This window comes from Pleurodeles waltl, chromosome 2_2 (genome assembly GCF_031143425.1).
Source record: "Pleurodeles waltl isolate 20211129_DDA chromosome 2_2, aPleWal1.hap1.20221129, whole genome shotgun sequence".
NCBI lineage: Eukaryota > Metazoa > Chordata > Amphibia > Caudata > Salamandridae > Pleurodeles > Pleurodeles waltl.
In genome coordinates this window covers 705,750,373-705,767,632 of record NC_090439.1, presented here as the reverse complement: position 1 = coordinate 705,767,632, position 17,260 = coordinate 705,750,373, and the positions used below count along the sequence as shown (strand labels likewise).

Here is a 17,260-nt window from a genome sequence, read left to right as displayed (position 1 = left end):
TTGCATTAATTGTCTGTATATTTCTACAAAATTAGTGTATAGGACGCGTACGTCTGCCACTGTCATTGTACCTATATTAGGGTGTGGTGTATAGGTAGCTGATTCTGGCCATGTAGGTCTGTCAGTACTTAAGGGACCTAATCTAACATTCTTTGGAACGTGAGGTAGGGCTAATTTTGGTATTCTTGATAAGATAGTGGTATTTCTAAATACGCATAAGGTCTGTATTTTGAAGGTGCATGTGCTGGAGTGTAATGATGAACTGTATGCATGTTCCCATCTGCTGCTGGAAAGGTGACCCAAGAGTAGAAAATTTCTGTTCTGTGTGCTCAACGACAAATGTTACCTCCGTCATCTGTGAGACCATTATGTCTTAAATGTGTTGTGAGGGGGAGTCTCATGTTATCTGCAGTTACGACCCTGTTTTGGTCTGCCATTACCTGAAATGTAAGCTTGAACAAATGACAGAGTCAAATAGCACTAGCTATCTCGCTGAGGAGGATATTCCCAGATACCACTGACGTCTCTTTATAAGGTAGTTGGGGTGTCTTTTGCACATAATGAGACCAAAATACATGGGTGATCTGCAAATTCAGTGCTTAACCACTGTTAGTAACGAGACTGCTGGATCACCAGCAGCACCTCCGGGCCAAAGAGACTGAGCCTGATCCCACACTATGTGACAGCTGTGGGCCTAACCCTTTCCGGCTAGCTAGAAGCTCCTCACAAGTACCAGAGGTAGAAGTGATTTGTGGCAGCCTATTGCATGACACTCGGCCTCCTCTGGGAAGTCCTGGTAGAGCAGATCTTACCCCCTTCTCTCGGTCATACAAGTCTCATACATGCAAGGACAAAAGAGCAGCAGGATCTAGGTTTTATTGGAGCAACTGCGTTCTATGTAGAAAGGAATGAATTGTGATTATGAGGATAATGAAACCCAGGATTATGACAGTAGTGACCAAAAGAGTGAAACACAAGAAGAGCCCCACCACATGGTCGTCATAATAATAATAATAATAATGTCACTGCTGTGCTGCACAAGCTTCCTTATATTATCATGTCGTGTCCCTGATCATCTGTTTCAGAGTATGAACTGGAGACCCTTTATAATTAAAATGAGGATCCCCCCTGGAGTATGACAAATAAGTTGAGGCCACTCTGACTGCATCCCATCTAGTTCTCACATGCAGGTCAGTAGAATGTGTGAGATGCGTTTCTTGCATTAGTACTATCTGCACCTGGTGGCAATCCATATAAGGAAGCACCTTCTGTATGTTTTTGGGATTATTGAGCCTTCGGACATTCTATGTTAGCAGCCTGATAAAGCCCTGGGTGCGCCTCATGGTATCGGAATATGGGCCTATCATGGTATTGGAACGTGTCTCTGTATCACGTTATGTGATAGTTGTGTTTGGGCAGTATGTGACACTTGAGCATTCCTCATTGTGATGCATTGTAGCAATTCCATATGCAAACAAAACGCTTCCCTCCACCCACTTCAGCATTCCAGGCATGCCAAAGCCATCACATGCATAACCTTGAAATAAGAACAAACAAACCAAACAGATAATAACTGTAGGAAGTTACACTCTTTTTAGCATGGTTACCTCCACTTTTTGTCTGCTGTAAGTGTGTTTTGACTATCACTGCGATCCTGCTAACCAGGACTCCAGTGACTGTGCTCTCTCCCTCTAAATATGGTGCGTAGGACTTAGCACACCCCACAATTGGCATACTGGTGCCACCATGTAAGTCCCTGCTATATGGTACTTAGGTACCAAGGGCACTGGGGCACCAAGGGTTCCCCATGGGCTGTAGCATGCATTGTGCCACCTATGGGAGCCCATGCAAAATGTGTCTTAAGGCCTGCTGTTGCAGCCTGTGTGAAAAGGTGCATGCACCCTTTCACTACAGATCACTGAACCAGGTCACCGTAAGTCACCCCTACGGTAGGCCCTCCTAGCCCAAAGGGCAGGTACCTGTGTGTGAGGGCCCCCCTGTATGAACAGAGGTGCCCCAACGAACTCCAGCACCATTGCACTGGACTTCGTAAGTGCGGGGAAGACATTTTTCCCATGTACTGCAAGCTACATAATGGTACCTCCGAACTTGGGCATGTTTGGTATCAAGCATGTCGGAATCGTAACCCAGTTCTGTTGCCAGTATTGGTTGTATGATTCCATGCACTCTGAGGACTCTTTAGAGGACCCCCAGCATTGTTCCTACTAGTCTTCTGGGTTTTTCCGGGCAGCCTGTGCTACTGCCACCCCCCAGACAGGTTTCTCCCCTCCTACTGCTAGCACCAGCCCAGGCAGAGGAAGGCAGAACAAATGATTTCCTGTGGGAGATGGAAGTAACATCCTCTCCCTCAGAAATAGGTGTTACATGGCTTGGGAGGGGTAGCCTTCCCATGCCAACGGTATGCTTCGAAAGGCGCATTTGGTGCCCTCCTTGCATAAATCAGTTTGCACCAGTCCAGAGACCACCGCTCCCTGCCATGCCGCGAAACTGGACAATGAAAACTGGACAGTGGATTTGCCCAGAGCTCCTCCAGGTGGCCGCTTGATTCTGCCATCTTGAATCCAAGGTGGGCAGAGGCCCCTGGGAGCACCTTAGTGGCCAGGTCAGGCAGGTGATGTCACAGACCCCTCCTTGATAGGTGGTCACCATGCTAGGTGACCAATTCCCCTTCCTGGGCTATTTAGGATCTCCCTCTTGGGTGGTTCCTCAAATTCGACGTGCAAGATTCCAGCAGGACTTCTCTGCATCGTTTACTTCATCTTCTCGCCACTGGGACTGCAGCTGGACTCTCCAGGAACCGACAATCTGCAACTCCAGCTACGACTCAGCTCTGCAACATTGTTTGTTCGGCTCCTTCCAGCAACTGCAACATTTCCCTGGCTGTGCATCCTCTGAGGGCGACGAGTCTTCAGCCTGCACAAGAAGCAAGATTGAATCTCCCCTGGTGTGAATGAGTCACTCCCCTGCATCTGCAGGCACCAACTACAATGATAACCAGCTGCGTGGATCTTCTCTCCTCCTGAACTGCGTGGATGCTGCATCACAGGTGATGGTCTGGAGTGGTCCCCTTGGTCCTCTCTAGCAGCTGTTCAACTTGGAATATAGTAAGTCCTTGCCTCTCCTTGCAGGACAGTACCCCTGTGCACCACAACTCTTGCAGCTACCAAGGCTTGTTTGTTCCTCCTCCAAGGGATCTTCAGGCTCTGTGTAGCCCCGGCCCCCAGCACTTCTTCCTGAAATGCGCAGTCTCCTGTCTGCTGCTTCAGCGACACTTCTCCAGGTGTGCTGAGTGGGCCTCATTGTGACTCCTGTGCCTGCTGCATGTGGGTCGCCTGTGTGGGCTGTCTCCTCTTCCTGTAACTCTCCCCGATGCTGAGGGTCACCTCGTACTCCCCTCTTTGGGTCGAGTCCCATGGGCCTTGCTGGTCCTCTTCAGCCTTGCAAATCCTTCTTTTCCGACTCTTGTATTTGCCAAGGCTTGTTGGTGGTTTTCCAGCACTACTGACCGACTGCATCACGACTGCCAGTGTTTGACATCACTTCTAGAACTCCTCTTCGGCTCCTCTGTTGCACTGCTGACTTTTTGTCCACCGTTAACCTGGTCCTGCATCCACAGAAGGTTGGATAGTGGCTCCTGTCACAACCTGACACTCCAAGTCGAAATGGACTTGGTCCCCTTCCTTTGCAGGTCCTCTTCTGTCAGGATCCACCTTTGGTTTCTTTCAGTCTTGTCTGGGTCTTGAGCAGTCCTTTTCCAAAATCTTCCTGTGGGTTTTGAGGAAAACCATGTACTTAACTCTTCTCTCCCGGTTGCTGAGTGGCACTCTGGTACTTACTTCGTGGGGTTCCTAGTTCCTCTAGCTCCCCTCTACTGATTCCATTTCCTTGGGTGGGAGACTGCCTTTCACATTGCATTTTTTTTTAGTATATGGTGTGGCCCTACCCTAGGGCCCTCACTGTTTGCTGTTGCTTTTACCAATGCCTATTGTTTTCTATACTATTTCCTGATTGCTAATGTGTATATAACAGTGTGTTTACTTACCTCCAGTTGGGGTATTGCCTATACAGTATTTTAATATTTGTGTTACCATGATAAAGTGCCTTTATTTTTGTACCCTGTGTGGGTCTTTCATGTGTGTAAGTACTGCATGACTATGGTGGTATTGCATAAGCTTTGCATGTCTCCCAGATAAGTCTTGGCTGCTCACCCACAGCTACCTCTAAAGAGCCCTGGCTTCCTAGACACTGCCTAGACTTCACTAATAGGGGATACCTGGACTGATAAGGTAATAACACCACACACCAGGCCAGCCTCCTACAATAATTGGCCTCCTAGTTAACACAGTAACATGGTATGATACCATTTGGGCTGTACCCTCTTGGGGCAGCTAGAGTCCGTAAGTCCCACCCAATGGATGGGGATGGCAAGGAACATGTGCTGACCTGTGGCAATCAGGTTAGAATCACTGAGGGTAAGCTGCATTGTAGGCATTAGTATGGGTCGATACTGTACAGAAGTAGGGTTACAGTAGGGCATCCAAATATCCATAACAATGTCATTGCCTGCAGTTCACATGACATGGTTAGGATTCTGCACATAAGCCCATACGTACGCCACATGGTATACCTCTGGGGGTCACCTTTAAGTATCACCAGCACTCCTGCTCTTTGTCATACATATGTTGCCCATACAATGCTGCATACTTATAGTTTAGCAGCAATGGTTACTAAATATCTGAAGTTGAAGAAGGAGAGCGTGGTGGGCTTTTCTGGGACCATTGTATAGATTTAATAAAGTCCATGGCAGCTCTCGGTGTGGTGACGATCTTCTGTTTCCCGCCGTGTTCAACCCAGAGGGGGGCAGGATACCCTATGCTATGTTGTATGTTAGCAGCTTACAGTTTTTCTTCAGCTGAGCGTACTCCCTACGTGCGACCTGCACCGCAACAGTGAAATCTGGGAAGAAGGCCACATCATAACCTTGTTATTTAATATTCTGCTTCTCCCTAGACAGGCGGAGGACAGCATCTCTATCTAGGGTATAATGGGCCTCGGGTGGGAGTGGGCATGCTGCTAGTGTCTTGTGTTCCTTTTCCATTATCAAAACCGGAGACAGCTGCTCTGTCCAAAACTTTCTTTCAGCATTTTTTCTGCATTGATCTCAAGGCGGCCCATATTACTGGATTCCGTAATAGTTCAGGGTATTTGGTCATGAGCATGCTTCCAGATCATAGTTTTTTTGCTTGGATCCAGCACCTTTGCAATAGTTGATCATTTGTTGGCGACTGTTTGTGATTCATCCTCTGCAGTTGATATACGCTGTTCCGCTTCAGCAATTCACGTTACCTGCTTATCAAGTTTAGCAGCCATATGATCCATCCTCAAAGTCAATGTGTCCATCTTTCCATCAATAGATCGTAGACTCTGTTTCATGGGCAGTAGTGTAGCCTCAAGAGGTGCGATATCCCGTGGTTGTGACTCCTGTTTGGAGTCCAAGAGTGCGGGTGCTGCAGCCTAGAGGTGTGCCTAGCTTCGAATGTGAAATGGGACTGTTGCTTATGTGTTTTCCCCATTTTGTCTGGTATTGCCATCGCTATTCTATACTTGGGGCGTGGGGGTGTCGGAGTATAAGGAAGTCCCAAGAACTTCTCTATCAGTAGTCAGGAGGCTGCCGTGGCCCAGAGAATCCGGTCACACCGTGTCCCCACACGCTGTCAGAGGGCCGCCAACAAGCAACACCGAATAGACCAGTGCTAGCGATGTTGCTGCCCATTCAAGTCACTGGGGGTCATTCCGACCCTGGCGGCCGGCGGTATGTTGGCGGTAACACCGCCAACAGGCTGGCGGTGTTCCGCCAGCAATTATGACCGTGGCGGAAAAGCCACGGCCATACCGCTGGCCCCTCCACTTTGCTGCCAGGATTCCGCCTGGCGGTCATAATCCCCAGGGCAGCGGTGCATGCACCGCTGCCCTGGGGATTATGAGTCCCCGACCGTCGGCCTGTCCATGGCGGTACACACCGCCATGGAAAGGCCGGCGGTAAGGGGACTTGGGGTGCCCCTGGGGGCCCCTGCACTGCCAATGCACTTGGCATGGGCAGTGCAGGGGCCCCCAGGCATAGCCCCGTTGCGCATTTCACTGCCCGAATTTCGGGCAGTGAAATGCGCGACGGGTGCTACTGCACCCGCTGCACATCAGCATTGCCGCCGGCTCTATTACGAGCCGGCTGCAATGTTGATGTGACATTTCCGCTGGGCCAGCGGACGGTAACACTGTTACCGTCCGCTGGCCCAGCGGAAATGTCATAATAGGGAGGCAGAAATACCGCCGGCAATGGCGGTATTCTGTCTCCCTCGGCGGTCTTTTAAAAAGACCGCTGAGGTCGTAATGACCCCCAATGTATTGCATCTCAATGATTGACATCCACTTGCTGTCTTCTACAGACAAAGATGTCTAGGCCCACCTCAGCTGTCTTCAGCAGATCTATTGCATCACAATGGAATTCAGCGCCCTCATCACAATGAAGGCCCCGCAGTAGCCACAGATGTCAGCGTCTATGAGGTGTATGTTGGCCAGATTTCTACAACTCTTAGTAGCGTTTACACATGTCTGCCAAGTTAGTTTTGAGCTGTTCTGCAGCCCACAAACCAATTAGGACATTGCTATGGTCAAATTGTTCTCTGGTGCTATGGGCTCTTGCCTCCCAGTCTAGTAGCTCAGGCCTTCTAGTTTGCTGCTGGTGAGCATCAAGTAAGCAAACATCACAGCGTGTCCAGTGGTGCTCATCTAGGCCGCAGCAGTATCCAGGTGCACCGTCTTACCCATCCTGTGCAGTGCTCAGCCACCGCCAGGGCCTCACCACCTCTGCAGATTTTTAACGCTGCTTCAAGCTCTGCCACGTTGGTGCTCATGGCCGGCAAGTGGAACCAAACCTGCGAGGGCCCGGGTATCTTGAGGTGGGCAGGCGCCTCGGGCCTCGCGGGGTTTGTGGCAGACTGACCGCTTCTGGTTCCTCTCGGGTTTCCTCAGACGGCACTCACTTCACTGCTAGTGACGTCGCCAGTGCCTCGTAGCAGTCATTGGGGGAGCACTGCGAGATTGCTCACAGATAGGGGCCCGCCCCCAGGGTCCAGCAGCTCAGCTCCCCATCTCCCAGCTAGTATTATGCCACATCTTGCGAGAGTCCCTCACTGTTCGTTCTGTAGCTTGTGTTCACTAGTCGGGTAGGTGCAAACGGTGCAAAGTTTAAATCCAGTTGCAGGCCGGCAGCTTCACACACATCATGCTGCTGGCTGTGTGTTTGGATGGCAGTCTGTAATACGGATATTTGGCTGATCAATGCCCCCAGCCGGCAGAGCTGCACTAAAGTGCGGCTATATTGCCGTGAGCTCTCTGGAGTTCCTGCTGCCTCCCGGAATTGACTAATAAGAAGGGCATCCCAAACCACATGAAGGAACTCTTCATCTTCATATGTACACACCTGCATTGTGCTGTAGTTAGAATATGTATACTGTTAATTTTCTTGAGGGTGAGATTTGTTGTAAGTAGGTAAATTGTATGCAGCTGAATTGGACATTTATAGCAATGTTATGCTGATATTTAATTAACTTATTCTACTCATTGCCCTCCACTTCACCTTGAGATCCGTCTCCTGTATGGTCTTCAAGCTAGTTAGGTTTGTTTACGTCATATTGATTAGGGTGCTGTTCTCCCCTATTATGAAAATTACTGCATCACCTCATGCTTCTCAGATTCAGAATCAGTGATCCACCATCTGTCCCGTAATAAACCCAAGATCTTTCTATATAAAAAATTGGCTTGCTGGAAGTTCCTCTTCTTCCTCTGGTGTTGCTAGGGGTCTCAGTTCTCTGGAGTATTATCTAAGTCTAAAGCTCTCAAAAATCTGATGAGGATCTTTTACAGAAGTAGGTTTTGGGACCTAAAAGCTGTGTCTCATTGGATATCCACAAGGCCATATGATTGACACTGAAAGATCGAGTGACAAAGTTCCCTGTGGTGGGAACCATATTGGTTAAGTTGGGAAGCCCGATCCAGAGAGATTGTTACCTAAATGGCCTACTGTTCAGTTGTAGTTCTTATGCTGTCTTCATGGTGATTATGGATTCCATTATAGAATCTATACCGACCATCACAAAAACCACTGGAGAGCAGCAGTAAGGTTATTCATACAACCCAAGCACACCTTTGAACCACAGTGCTAAAATACACTGCAAAATGATAAAGGCTAGCCTAACAAGGGTTGTCCCAATACTGATCTAGCTAGAATTAACATGCTTTAATTTAGGTAAGCCGCTGTTTTTGTTCCGCTGGCCTGAGACACAACTGACCTTAGATTCTGGGCAAAACATTTCAGTGTCTCTTCTGGCACTGGATGAGGAGAAGGCTTTCATTTAAGTCTATTGGATCTACCCACCAAGGGTCCTACACAATGCAGTGCTGGGTGCTGATGTTAGCAAATGGATATTCTCTTCAAGTCTTTTTGGAATGTGAAGCCTACATGTAACTAAGCAATGCTGGAAAATAATTTTATACATTGCTTATGTACTCTGTATTCTAAGTGAGATGGTATGTCCGACCCAGGACTGCTTATTTAACTCAGAAAGTTCCATGAAGTATCTTGATGTGAATTTAATCACAAAAAATTCAGGTCCTAAATATAACTGATGAGAAAACAACGTTGCCAGTGTCTTATATTTTCCATTAGAAAAAGGGACAGCTGAAATATTTCAGAATTTACTTTCTATCAGGGTCTTACCAGATATCAGAAGGTACACAATTACAGAAATCCATGTTGATATTTGTTAGTGTTGATGTAATTGAGGCTTTGGTACTGGACACGAGAGTTCAGGGCTTGGACAGTAAACCACCCGGCCCCTGAACTTCCATCCCTGCTCACCCTTATTGAGGGAAACTACAACTTCAAACCAGCTTTTGGAACCCCCAATTTCACACACAGAAAGTGAGGTAAGACACTGCAGCTAGGCAGCATTACTTAGATGACATACTAAGTGACTCTTGCCTCTGGTAAGCTAGAACCCCAGCTGAACAAAAAGGATACATTCCAATTCCCCCAGTTAGGGTATACTGCAGTGACGAATGAGCACAGAGCAAGGGCAACTAAGTGTTTTTTCAGTGTTCAGTATTGTATAAATGAATGTCTTTCATAATGCCACAGTGGGTTGGGGAAATTAAACACCAAGTTAATTCAGAAGCAACATAAATGTCAATCCAGTTGCTTTTCATGATTACTGTTTTACTGAGTTTTATCAAATATCGGGTTCTCTTTGTATTGAGTACAGTAGGAAACCAATCGCTGATTTGAATAAAAAAAGATTGTTTGTATTTTTGTGTGGAGGATAGTTAAAGATGCCTTCTGTTGGAAGTTGCTATTTGTTCTCAGGATTAATTGAATGGCAGCCCATTATTACAACAATCTAGCTCTGGTTTGCAGTGTAAAAAAAAGTTTTTAGTAAATCACAACACTCTTGTATTTTTTAACTCTTAGTGACAAAATATTAAAGATCATTTCAGATATCTTAATACTCAATTCTTATGCGTATACACAGGGTGTTATGCCTTCTGAAATAACCTTGTTTAGTAAAATGTCCTTTTAGGTTCAACTCCACTATTTATTATAATGCTGCATGAACATCCTGAGGGAGACACTTTGCCTAGGGACTGACACCTTTCTCGCCACCTCAGGATCCACGAAAGGGAACTGGATTATATAGTTAGTAGTGTGTAAGAAAAAGATGTATGATTTTGCATATAAATGAAGCATGGCACCATTTAGTGATCCCTCTAATTAATATGATTTATAAAAAATAGTCCAGGGATGGTTTAAAGAGGACAGATTTGAGCTACTAATTTTGTTGACTTGGATATTTTTTTTCTAGGCTCTGCGGTATTTAGCGGAATGCCGTTCAAACAGAGAAAAAATGAAAAGCGAACTGGGCATGATGTTGAGCTTGCAAAATGTGATACAAAAGTAAGTCTTTGAGAGTGTCTATGTGTGTATGTGCATGTCTCTGGTGTCCCAGCACGCTTAGCAAGCTTCTTGCCAGATGACTAGTGATTTCATAATGAAGTTCCAAACTGTGTTTTCCCCAGTAAGTTTCTTTTTTCTGTTAATTACTTGGATCCCATAAATGGTTGGGCTAATAACAGGCAACATTAGTGCCAAAGATTGATTTTGTGTTAACTTATAAATTAGCTCAGCCTTTTGTAACATTAAGATTTCAAAGTGTGTGTTTGTACCTACTTTTGTAGTAGTTTGTTTTACATATTTATTTATATAATAATAATAATAATGAAATTACATTTACGATTCATCAGCAAAACCAATGTTTTTAATTCCAGGAGATTTACGGTTCACAAAATAATATGTTGAATTGCGCCAAAGGTGGGACGAGGGGCTACTGCTTCTTAGGAGGAGAGGTTTTAAGCAGAAATTGCTTATTGACTGTAGAAGCAGGGCGAGATCCTTTCTTTCGGGAGAAATGATGCAAGAAACCATTATCTGGACGTGATTGGGGCAGTGGGAATCGAAATTCGGCTCAGTGATTGTGAGTGTTACTGAGAAAGAGGAATGGGAAAAAGGAGTGTGACTTAGCCCTATACGAACAACCATTACACTTATTTATTGGGCCTGTTAGGTAATTGGTTGAGATTGTGTGATACAATAATTAGCAGGCAGAGTCTCAACACAATAATCAACCATCAAGTTATTTATACTTTGTTTGTTTCTACATACTTTTGCAGAAGGGTTTCTAACCAGGGTAGTGTTTTCAGTCTGTTGATGGCATAGTAACTGGCATAGACATATATTCTGTGGCATAGTAGAGTGACTGATGGATAGTCATCTTTTTGTCACAGTGGGAAGAAGGGCACACGTTATGGTCAGATTAATGGGTGAACAAACATTCCGAGGCCCGTAAGACAGGCCTTGTATAGTCCGGTAACAGGAGAGGAATCTGGAGCAGATATTATTTACTCACTAAATAATGGGTAAGCATAGTGCGTGCTGAATGAAAAATCACCCTGTGGCACATTAGGAATGTCTTAATGTATATATTATTTGTATAGTGAACCTAGCTGAAAGGCACTAGTTCTGTAGAGGGTGAAACACACTGAATGATTAGAGGAGTATCTTCAGTCAGAAGTGGACTGATACTTCATTGTGATGTAGTGTATTACAAAGAGGCACATCTTAAAGCTTTTCTGAATTGGAGTCGGGGTTGTGGGCACAGTCCAGAAGGATATGGGGCTATTCTAGATGCTGAGTGCTAGATGGAGAAGGGCTGTTGAGCTATTTTTCCTTTTTGTGTACTTCTTTGTCTCCATCCTTAGGGTAGTGTAGTGAATCCTACTTAGTTTTAATGGAAATCAGGAGCTTAGGTTTCTGGCTTGCAGGCCGTGCCCTGCGCACCTAGTGACTTTTAACCTGGTTATCCTGCTCTGTCTTAGGCTATTTATTTTATTATTTATTTTAAGATGGCTGCCTTTTTTAGAGTCAGAGCAATGTTTTAATTTGTGTTATCAGTGCCACTCTGTGAAGGCGTCCCAATCTGCCAGAAATCACCTTTTACTGCTTGGGTTTTTGGTGAGGGTACTGCCTGTGAGCTGCGAGGGTTGGGCCAACGGTTGCGATTTGTAGGTTTGGCTTAGTCACCTACAAACAAAAGTGCTGTCATCTCTAAACCACCAGTCTTGCCTAGGAACGAGAGTCCAACCATGACACAGCGCCACCAACGATGGTGTTTTGGCACTAATTTACGGATATCCTGAGTCTCTGTCTCAAACACAACAGGAACCCTAAGTAACATACAGAGACGTCTGTGGTTTTGGGGATGACCCTCCTCTGCTGAACAGGGAGCACTTAACTAGGCTATAGGTTGTTCAAGCTTGAACTCTTAAAAGGACTTTCTCCCCATTTGGCGTTCCTTCTCTTTACCCATTATCCAACATGGTTAGTGCCATAGATATTCCAGAAAATGCTAGACATGCATTAACACTACATCTAATAGTGCACGACTTAAAGATGAGGGCGGGTATGTTACCTTCATAGTGGAAGCAAAGGAAGGTTACCAAACAGAAACATTCTATTCCTGGGTCACCTTTCCTGAGGAATACTCTACAACATACACATTTAACACATATGAAGTAGCAAATGTACCACTACGGTACTGAGCATACCTGTAACTTGAAATACCTAAAACCCATCAAGAACACCAGAACTGGTTTAATGGCACCCTACCACATGTAATACAACCTGTGACGTAAGGTCCCTTAAGTGATGACGGACCAACTTGGCCAATATTTGTCACATATACACCATATCCAGGAACATGCATGCATCAGATCTGCGCAATCTTTACAATGAGCTAGTAACATTATATAGATGACTTATTCTTTTCGTATTGCGAACTTTGAACACTACACCAGCGCGCCCAGCACCACTAGCGCCAGCTGGATACCAGTTGGCCTTTACTGGGATTAACCCACAAACCGTACATTCTATCATGGGCAAGGTGCCCATGGAAGAAGAGAAAATCCTGTTCTGAATAGCGCAAACATATAAACCGCTGGAAGCTATGCTTCCCAGGCCCACAGGAAAAACATAGAAATCTCTCAATGTGCTTGCCATTCGGAATGTTTCCCTCAGTGGCGACTGCATCACATGGGGTACAGTCTTTGCTGCAATATGCACTACCATGCATGGTACCCCTACATTTGCCAATTTACCAGAAGTGTTGAAACAAATTCTAAATGAGCACGAGGCTGCTCCAGCCCTAGATTTGGGGATAAAACTGATGTGTAACTTAGACACAGTCTCCTCAATCATACTCAGTAACATTAAAGGGGAAGCAGTTACTTTTTTTAAGATGGCTGCCTTTGTTTAGAGTTAGAGCAATGTCTTAATTTGTTATCTGTGCCTCTCTGTGAAGGCGTCACTATCAGCATCAAAAGTAAGTGATGTACGTAGGTATTCACATCATGTCCCTTTCCCACTTAAGAGTGAAAGGAATTGTTTACATAACTGCCGCCACAAGCCTGCCCCCTTATCTATTGTTTGCGGACATACATACGTCAGGGGTCCTACATGTCTGTGTGAGATGTATTTATACAGATCAAGGTAATCAGAGGGATTCCTACCAGATGTTATCAACGGCATCTATGTTGCACGTCGCCTTAATGCAGACCTAGCCTTTGTCTCACCACGGAGTCTAACCTAGGTACCTCATTCCAAGCTAACAAGGGTTGGGGGGCGTTTCTCATGGACCTGGTACTGGCAGATTAGGTTTATCACACCTAGCCCTCGTTAGGTTAGACATTAGGTTATTCTTGCTAGGGTTTTAGGGATTTTGCTTTTCATGTATATATATGGGGTGGTCTTTGTATTTACAGCTCTCTTCTTTACAATTCTGTTTCTTGCATTTTTTGTTATCCTAATCATTGCAGCTAATGCGTTTTATCGAAGAGTGCAGTCTTTTTAAAATACTGATTGAAAACTTTCCTGCATCTCCTTCATTACCTGTGTGTGACGGAGACTTATTACTAATGTGAGAAAAGGGTAACTTCAGCTCCACCGCGATTCCCCTGAGATGTCGCATTCTAGAATCCATGCGTAAAGGCTGCCACCTTTTACTGTTACCGTTTTTGGTGAGATACTGCTTGTGAGCCAGGAGGGTTGGGCCGACAGTTGCGACTTGTTGTAGGATTGGCTTAGCCACCTACAAACAAAAGTGCTGTCATCCCTAAACCAGCAGTCTTGCCTAGGAGCGAGAGTCCAACTAAGACAGTGCGTTCGCTGCGGGTGTGCTGAGAGCTACTGGACACAGTGAAATTATCAGCCAGTAATTTGGGGCTACTGTCCTTGATAGCTTTGTGTAGAAGGTAAGGGGTGTGCCCTTTGGACATAGTGCTTCAGAAATGTACTTGTACTTTAAAAAAAACAAAAAACAACAGTCACTTTTGGGGCTTTGTTGGGGGCCATGCAGCAAAGCATGTCAGTGTTCCCATTATATCAGAGCTCTAATAACAGCCTCTCTGATTATGCTCATTGTATTAGGTTTTGGATTCTCGCAAGACTTCAATTTTCTGGCTGGAGGTTGGTAGTTCCAGGTTTGAATTGCACCAGGGGCGGCTCCTCCATGAGGGCGGATAAGTGTTGTTCCCCCGGCAGCAGCGGCAGCTGCAAAACCTTTATAAAGAAACAACAATAAACAGTGTTTATTATCGTTTCCTTTGAAAGGGACGGGGGTGATGAGTGTGAGGGGGTGTGAGCGCATGTGTATTTGGCCGGTGGTCTTGGGTCGCCAAACACACATGCGCATAGAGCTCTCTCCAGACCAGCAACACAGTTGATGGGCTGGAGAGAGCCTGCACTGGCTCCCGGTATGCCTTGGAGTGCCCTACCGGGATGCTCCCAGCCAAACCTGTTGCTGCTCTGAGCAGCGTCAGGATTGACCACAGGGCAGGCTGTGAGCCTTTGCCTGCCTGCAGCCAGCCGAGGAGCAGGGTGCGGCTTTCAGGTACGTTTTAATTTTTTTTATTTTATTAGAAATGTCATTAATATTTTCTCTCCCTCCCTGCCAATCCCTTGCCCCTCCCCCCGCACGTGCGTGACACCCCACCCTCTTTAACACTGCGAGCTGCGACTGAATTTCACTGTATGTCTGTGTACATCTACTAATGCTGATGGGTATTCACAACTATTCTTGAATTTTTTCCCACACTGGAAAAGGTTGGAAGTGTATTCTTGGCAAGAGCAGGAGTAGACCACCTTTTAGGGTGGGGGAGGGACACGGGGTGTAGATAAAGTGTTTGCAGTTGCTCAGCAGATTTTTGTATAACGGGTAACGGACAAAATGTAGATCTTCGCATGAGCACATGTAGCGTTATGTGTATTTGTAAAGCAGACGTTGAGCATGGGGAGTCTATTGGCTCGAAAATAACATACGTTTTTTTTATCCAACTCAATGGCACTCAATTGTATTTTCCTCACCTGTGAGCATGTATATTTGCTTATGCAAAAATTGAATTTACAAAGGTCTGATAGGAGTACGGTTTCCAGACACACTTCATTAAACATTTGCCAATTCATGAAGGTCCTAAGTACACTTCAATGCAAGGATATATATCTGTGGGTGCACTTTTTGTTTTTCTTTAAGAATTGGACCTCTACTTATTTTCATGATGTCAGCAAGCATAAAACAAGCAACTAAAAAATGCCCTGGAGAAATGGTATCTAAGGCTGTTCAACAGTTTAGCAAATCCCGTTTTAGTTTGATTTTTAGAATTATTTTTTTTAGCATTTTTTATTTTGAAAGCAAAAAATCACCGACCTAGCTTTTAGAATTCTGCATGTAATCAGGGAGTTCTCTTAGAGCATTGTCAGTAGCCTCAAATTGTTACATTTTTTTCAAACGTGTATACTTCTTTGCACTGGAGTTTCCTGTCACTAATGCAAGCAGAGCGCTCAGCTTGTTACGGCATTTCGTTACAGCAGTTACCCTAATATTAAAGGCTTTGCATTGACGAATAATCTCTACAAGTTTATACAATACCTAAAGTGCCGGCTTTTGGGCAGTGCGGGCGGTGCGACCGCACTGGGTGCTGACCTCGGGCGGTGCCGTGTTTAGCAATAACTTCCGAAACTTGTGATTTAAAAGCACCTGCTGAAAAGTTCCTTGTGCATTTAGCCATCAAGAAACAATTAAAATGTCAAGATACCTTTTGTGATTAATGTTCCTGTTAGAGAGAGATATTGGAGTTTTGTCTAGTGGTAGCCTTGACTCAACATAAAGTAGCACGGAGGGCTAATATGCCTGCTGCAAAAAACAGAACTATTGAGCATATTTAAGAAAAATGGCTCTGCACACAGTGCAGCGCCACTTTTATTGCACCCCTTAGATCCCCCCCCCAACGCCACCATGTGTGCTTCAGATTTAAAATACGTTGCACCATGACAGTAGTTAGGGGACTAGCGTCTGAAGTTTTACGCTAATCCGGCGCTTTGAAGGATTAGCGTAAAAAATGTTGACGCTAATCTTGCAAAGCACCCAGAGGCTCATTGTAACCAATGGAAGCCTCCTTTTAATGTCTGCTCTGAGCAGGCGTTAAAAGTGCTGGAAAAAAATTACATAAAGCAATCTACATCTGCATGCATTGCGCCTATTTGTAAATAGGGTGCAGCATTTTTGGGCTTCTAACGCCACATTAGTGTATAAAAAAAAAAAAAAGACAATAATGTGGCATTAGAATGGCACTAGTGGCTCTTAAATATGCCCCTGTGGCAGTGCTTAATTTGTGCTTGCTGTTTCCGGTGCAGAGCACCGGCACTTATTTTTGAGGCCCTGCGCTTATTTTTCTGCCTCAAGCATTTACTGCGAGAAAAAGACACATATGAGAAAGACGGAGGAAGAGAAAAACGAAAAAGCATCACAATGGGAAAAAGCTTAAATGTGCAAGAGTGAGCTGAAGGGGCAGGGAGTGCCTGTAAATGGATTGAAGAGTCCCGAGATGGCTTCAGGATTACACTGCCTCTGAATTACTTGTTCTCACATTTCATTGCAGCAGCCACGTGTTTAAGAGGAGGGCTTTGGGCACCGGCACCTTTTTATTTGCAAATTAAGCACTGCCCTATGGGGCTTATTTGAAAAAAGTGGAGCTGCACACTGTGTTCGGTCACTATTCTCGCGCCCCTTAGCACCTCCCCCCCAACACCACCATGTGTGTGTCATATTTTAAATACGGCTCACCATGGCAGTAGTTAGGGGACTAGCATCAGAATTTTTTATGCTAGTCCGGCGCTTTGCAGGATTAGCATTAAAAATGTTGACGCTAATCATGCAAAGCATCCGGGGTCCCATTGTAACCCATGGAAACCTCCATTTAATGCCTGCTCTGAGCAGGCGTTAAAAGTGCCAGAAAAAAATGGCGCAAATAAATCTGTCAGATACCATATGCCTGGCGCAGTCAAAGTGTAGCGCAAAGGGTTACAAAGTGGCACAATGCATGCATTGCGCCACTTTGTAATATGGCGCAGCGTTTTTGGCCTTCTAACACCACATTAGCTAAAAAACAATGCACTAATGTGGTGTTAGAATGGTACTAGGGGCTCTTAAATATGCCCCTATGGGGCATATTTGAAAAAAGTGGCGCTGCACCACTTTTCTTGCGCCTTTAGCGCTCCCCTTACGCCACGATGTGTGTG

General features: G+C 45.4%; 1 protein-coding gene across 1 annotated transcript in view; it reads left to right on the top strand.

The window, feature by feature from the left end:
- ARMC1 (armadillo repeat containing 1) overlaps positions 1-17,260 on the top strand; it is a 113,390-nt gene that overhangs the window by 19,595 nt on the left and 76,535 nt on the right. The window contains exon 3 of the mRNA XM_069220258.1: positions 9,939-10,030. Within this exon, the coding sequence (XP_069076359.1) occupies positions 9,939-10,030 (92 nt within the window). The remainder of the gene's footprint in view (positions 1-9,938; positions 10,031-17,260) is intronic.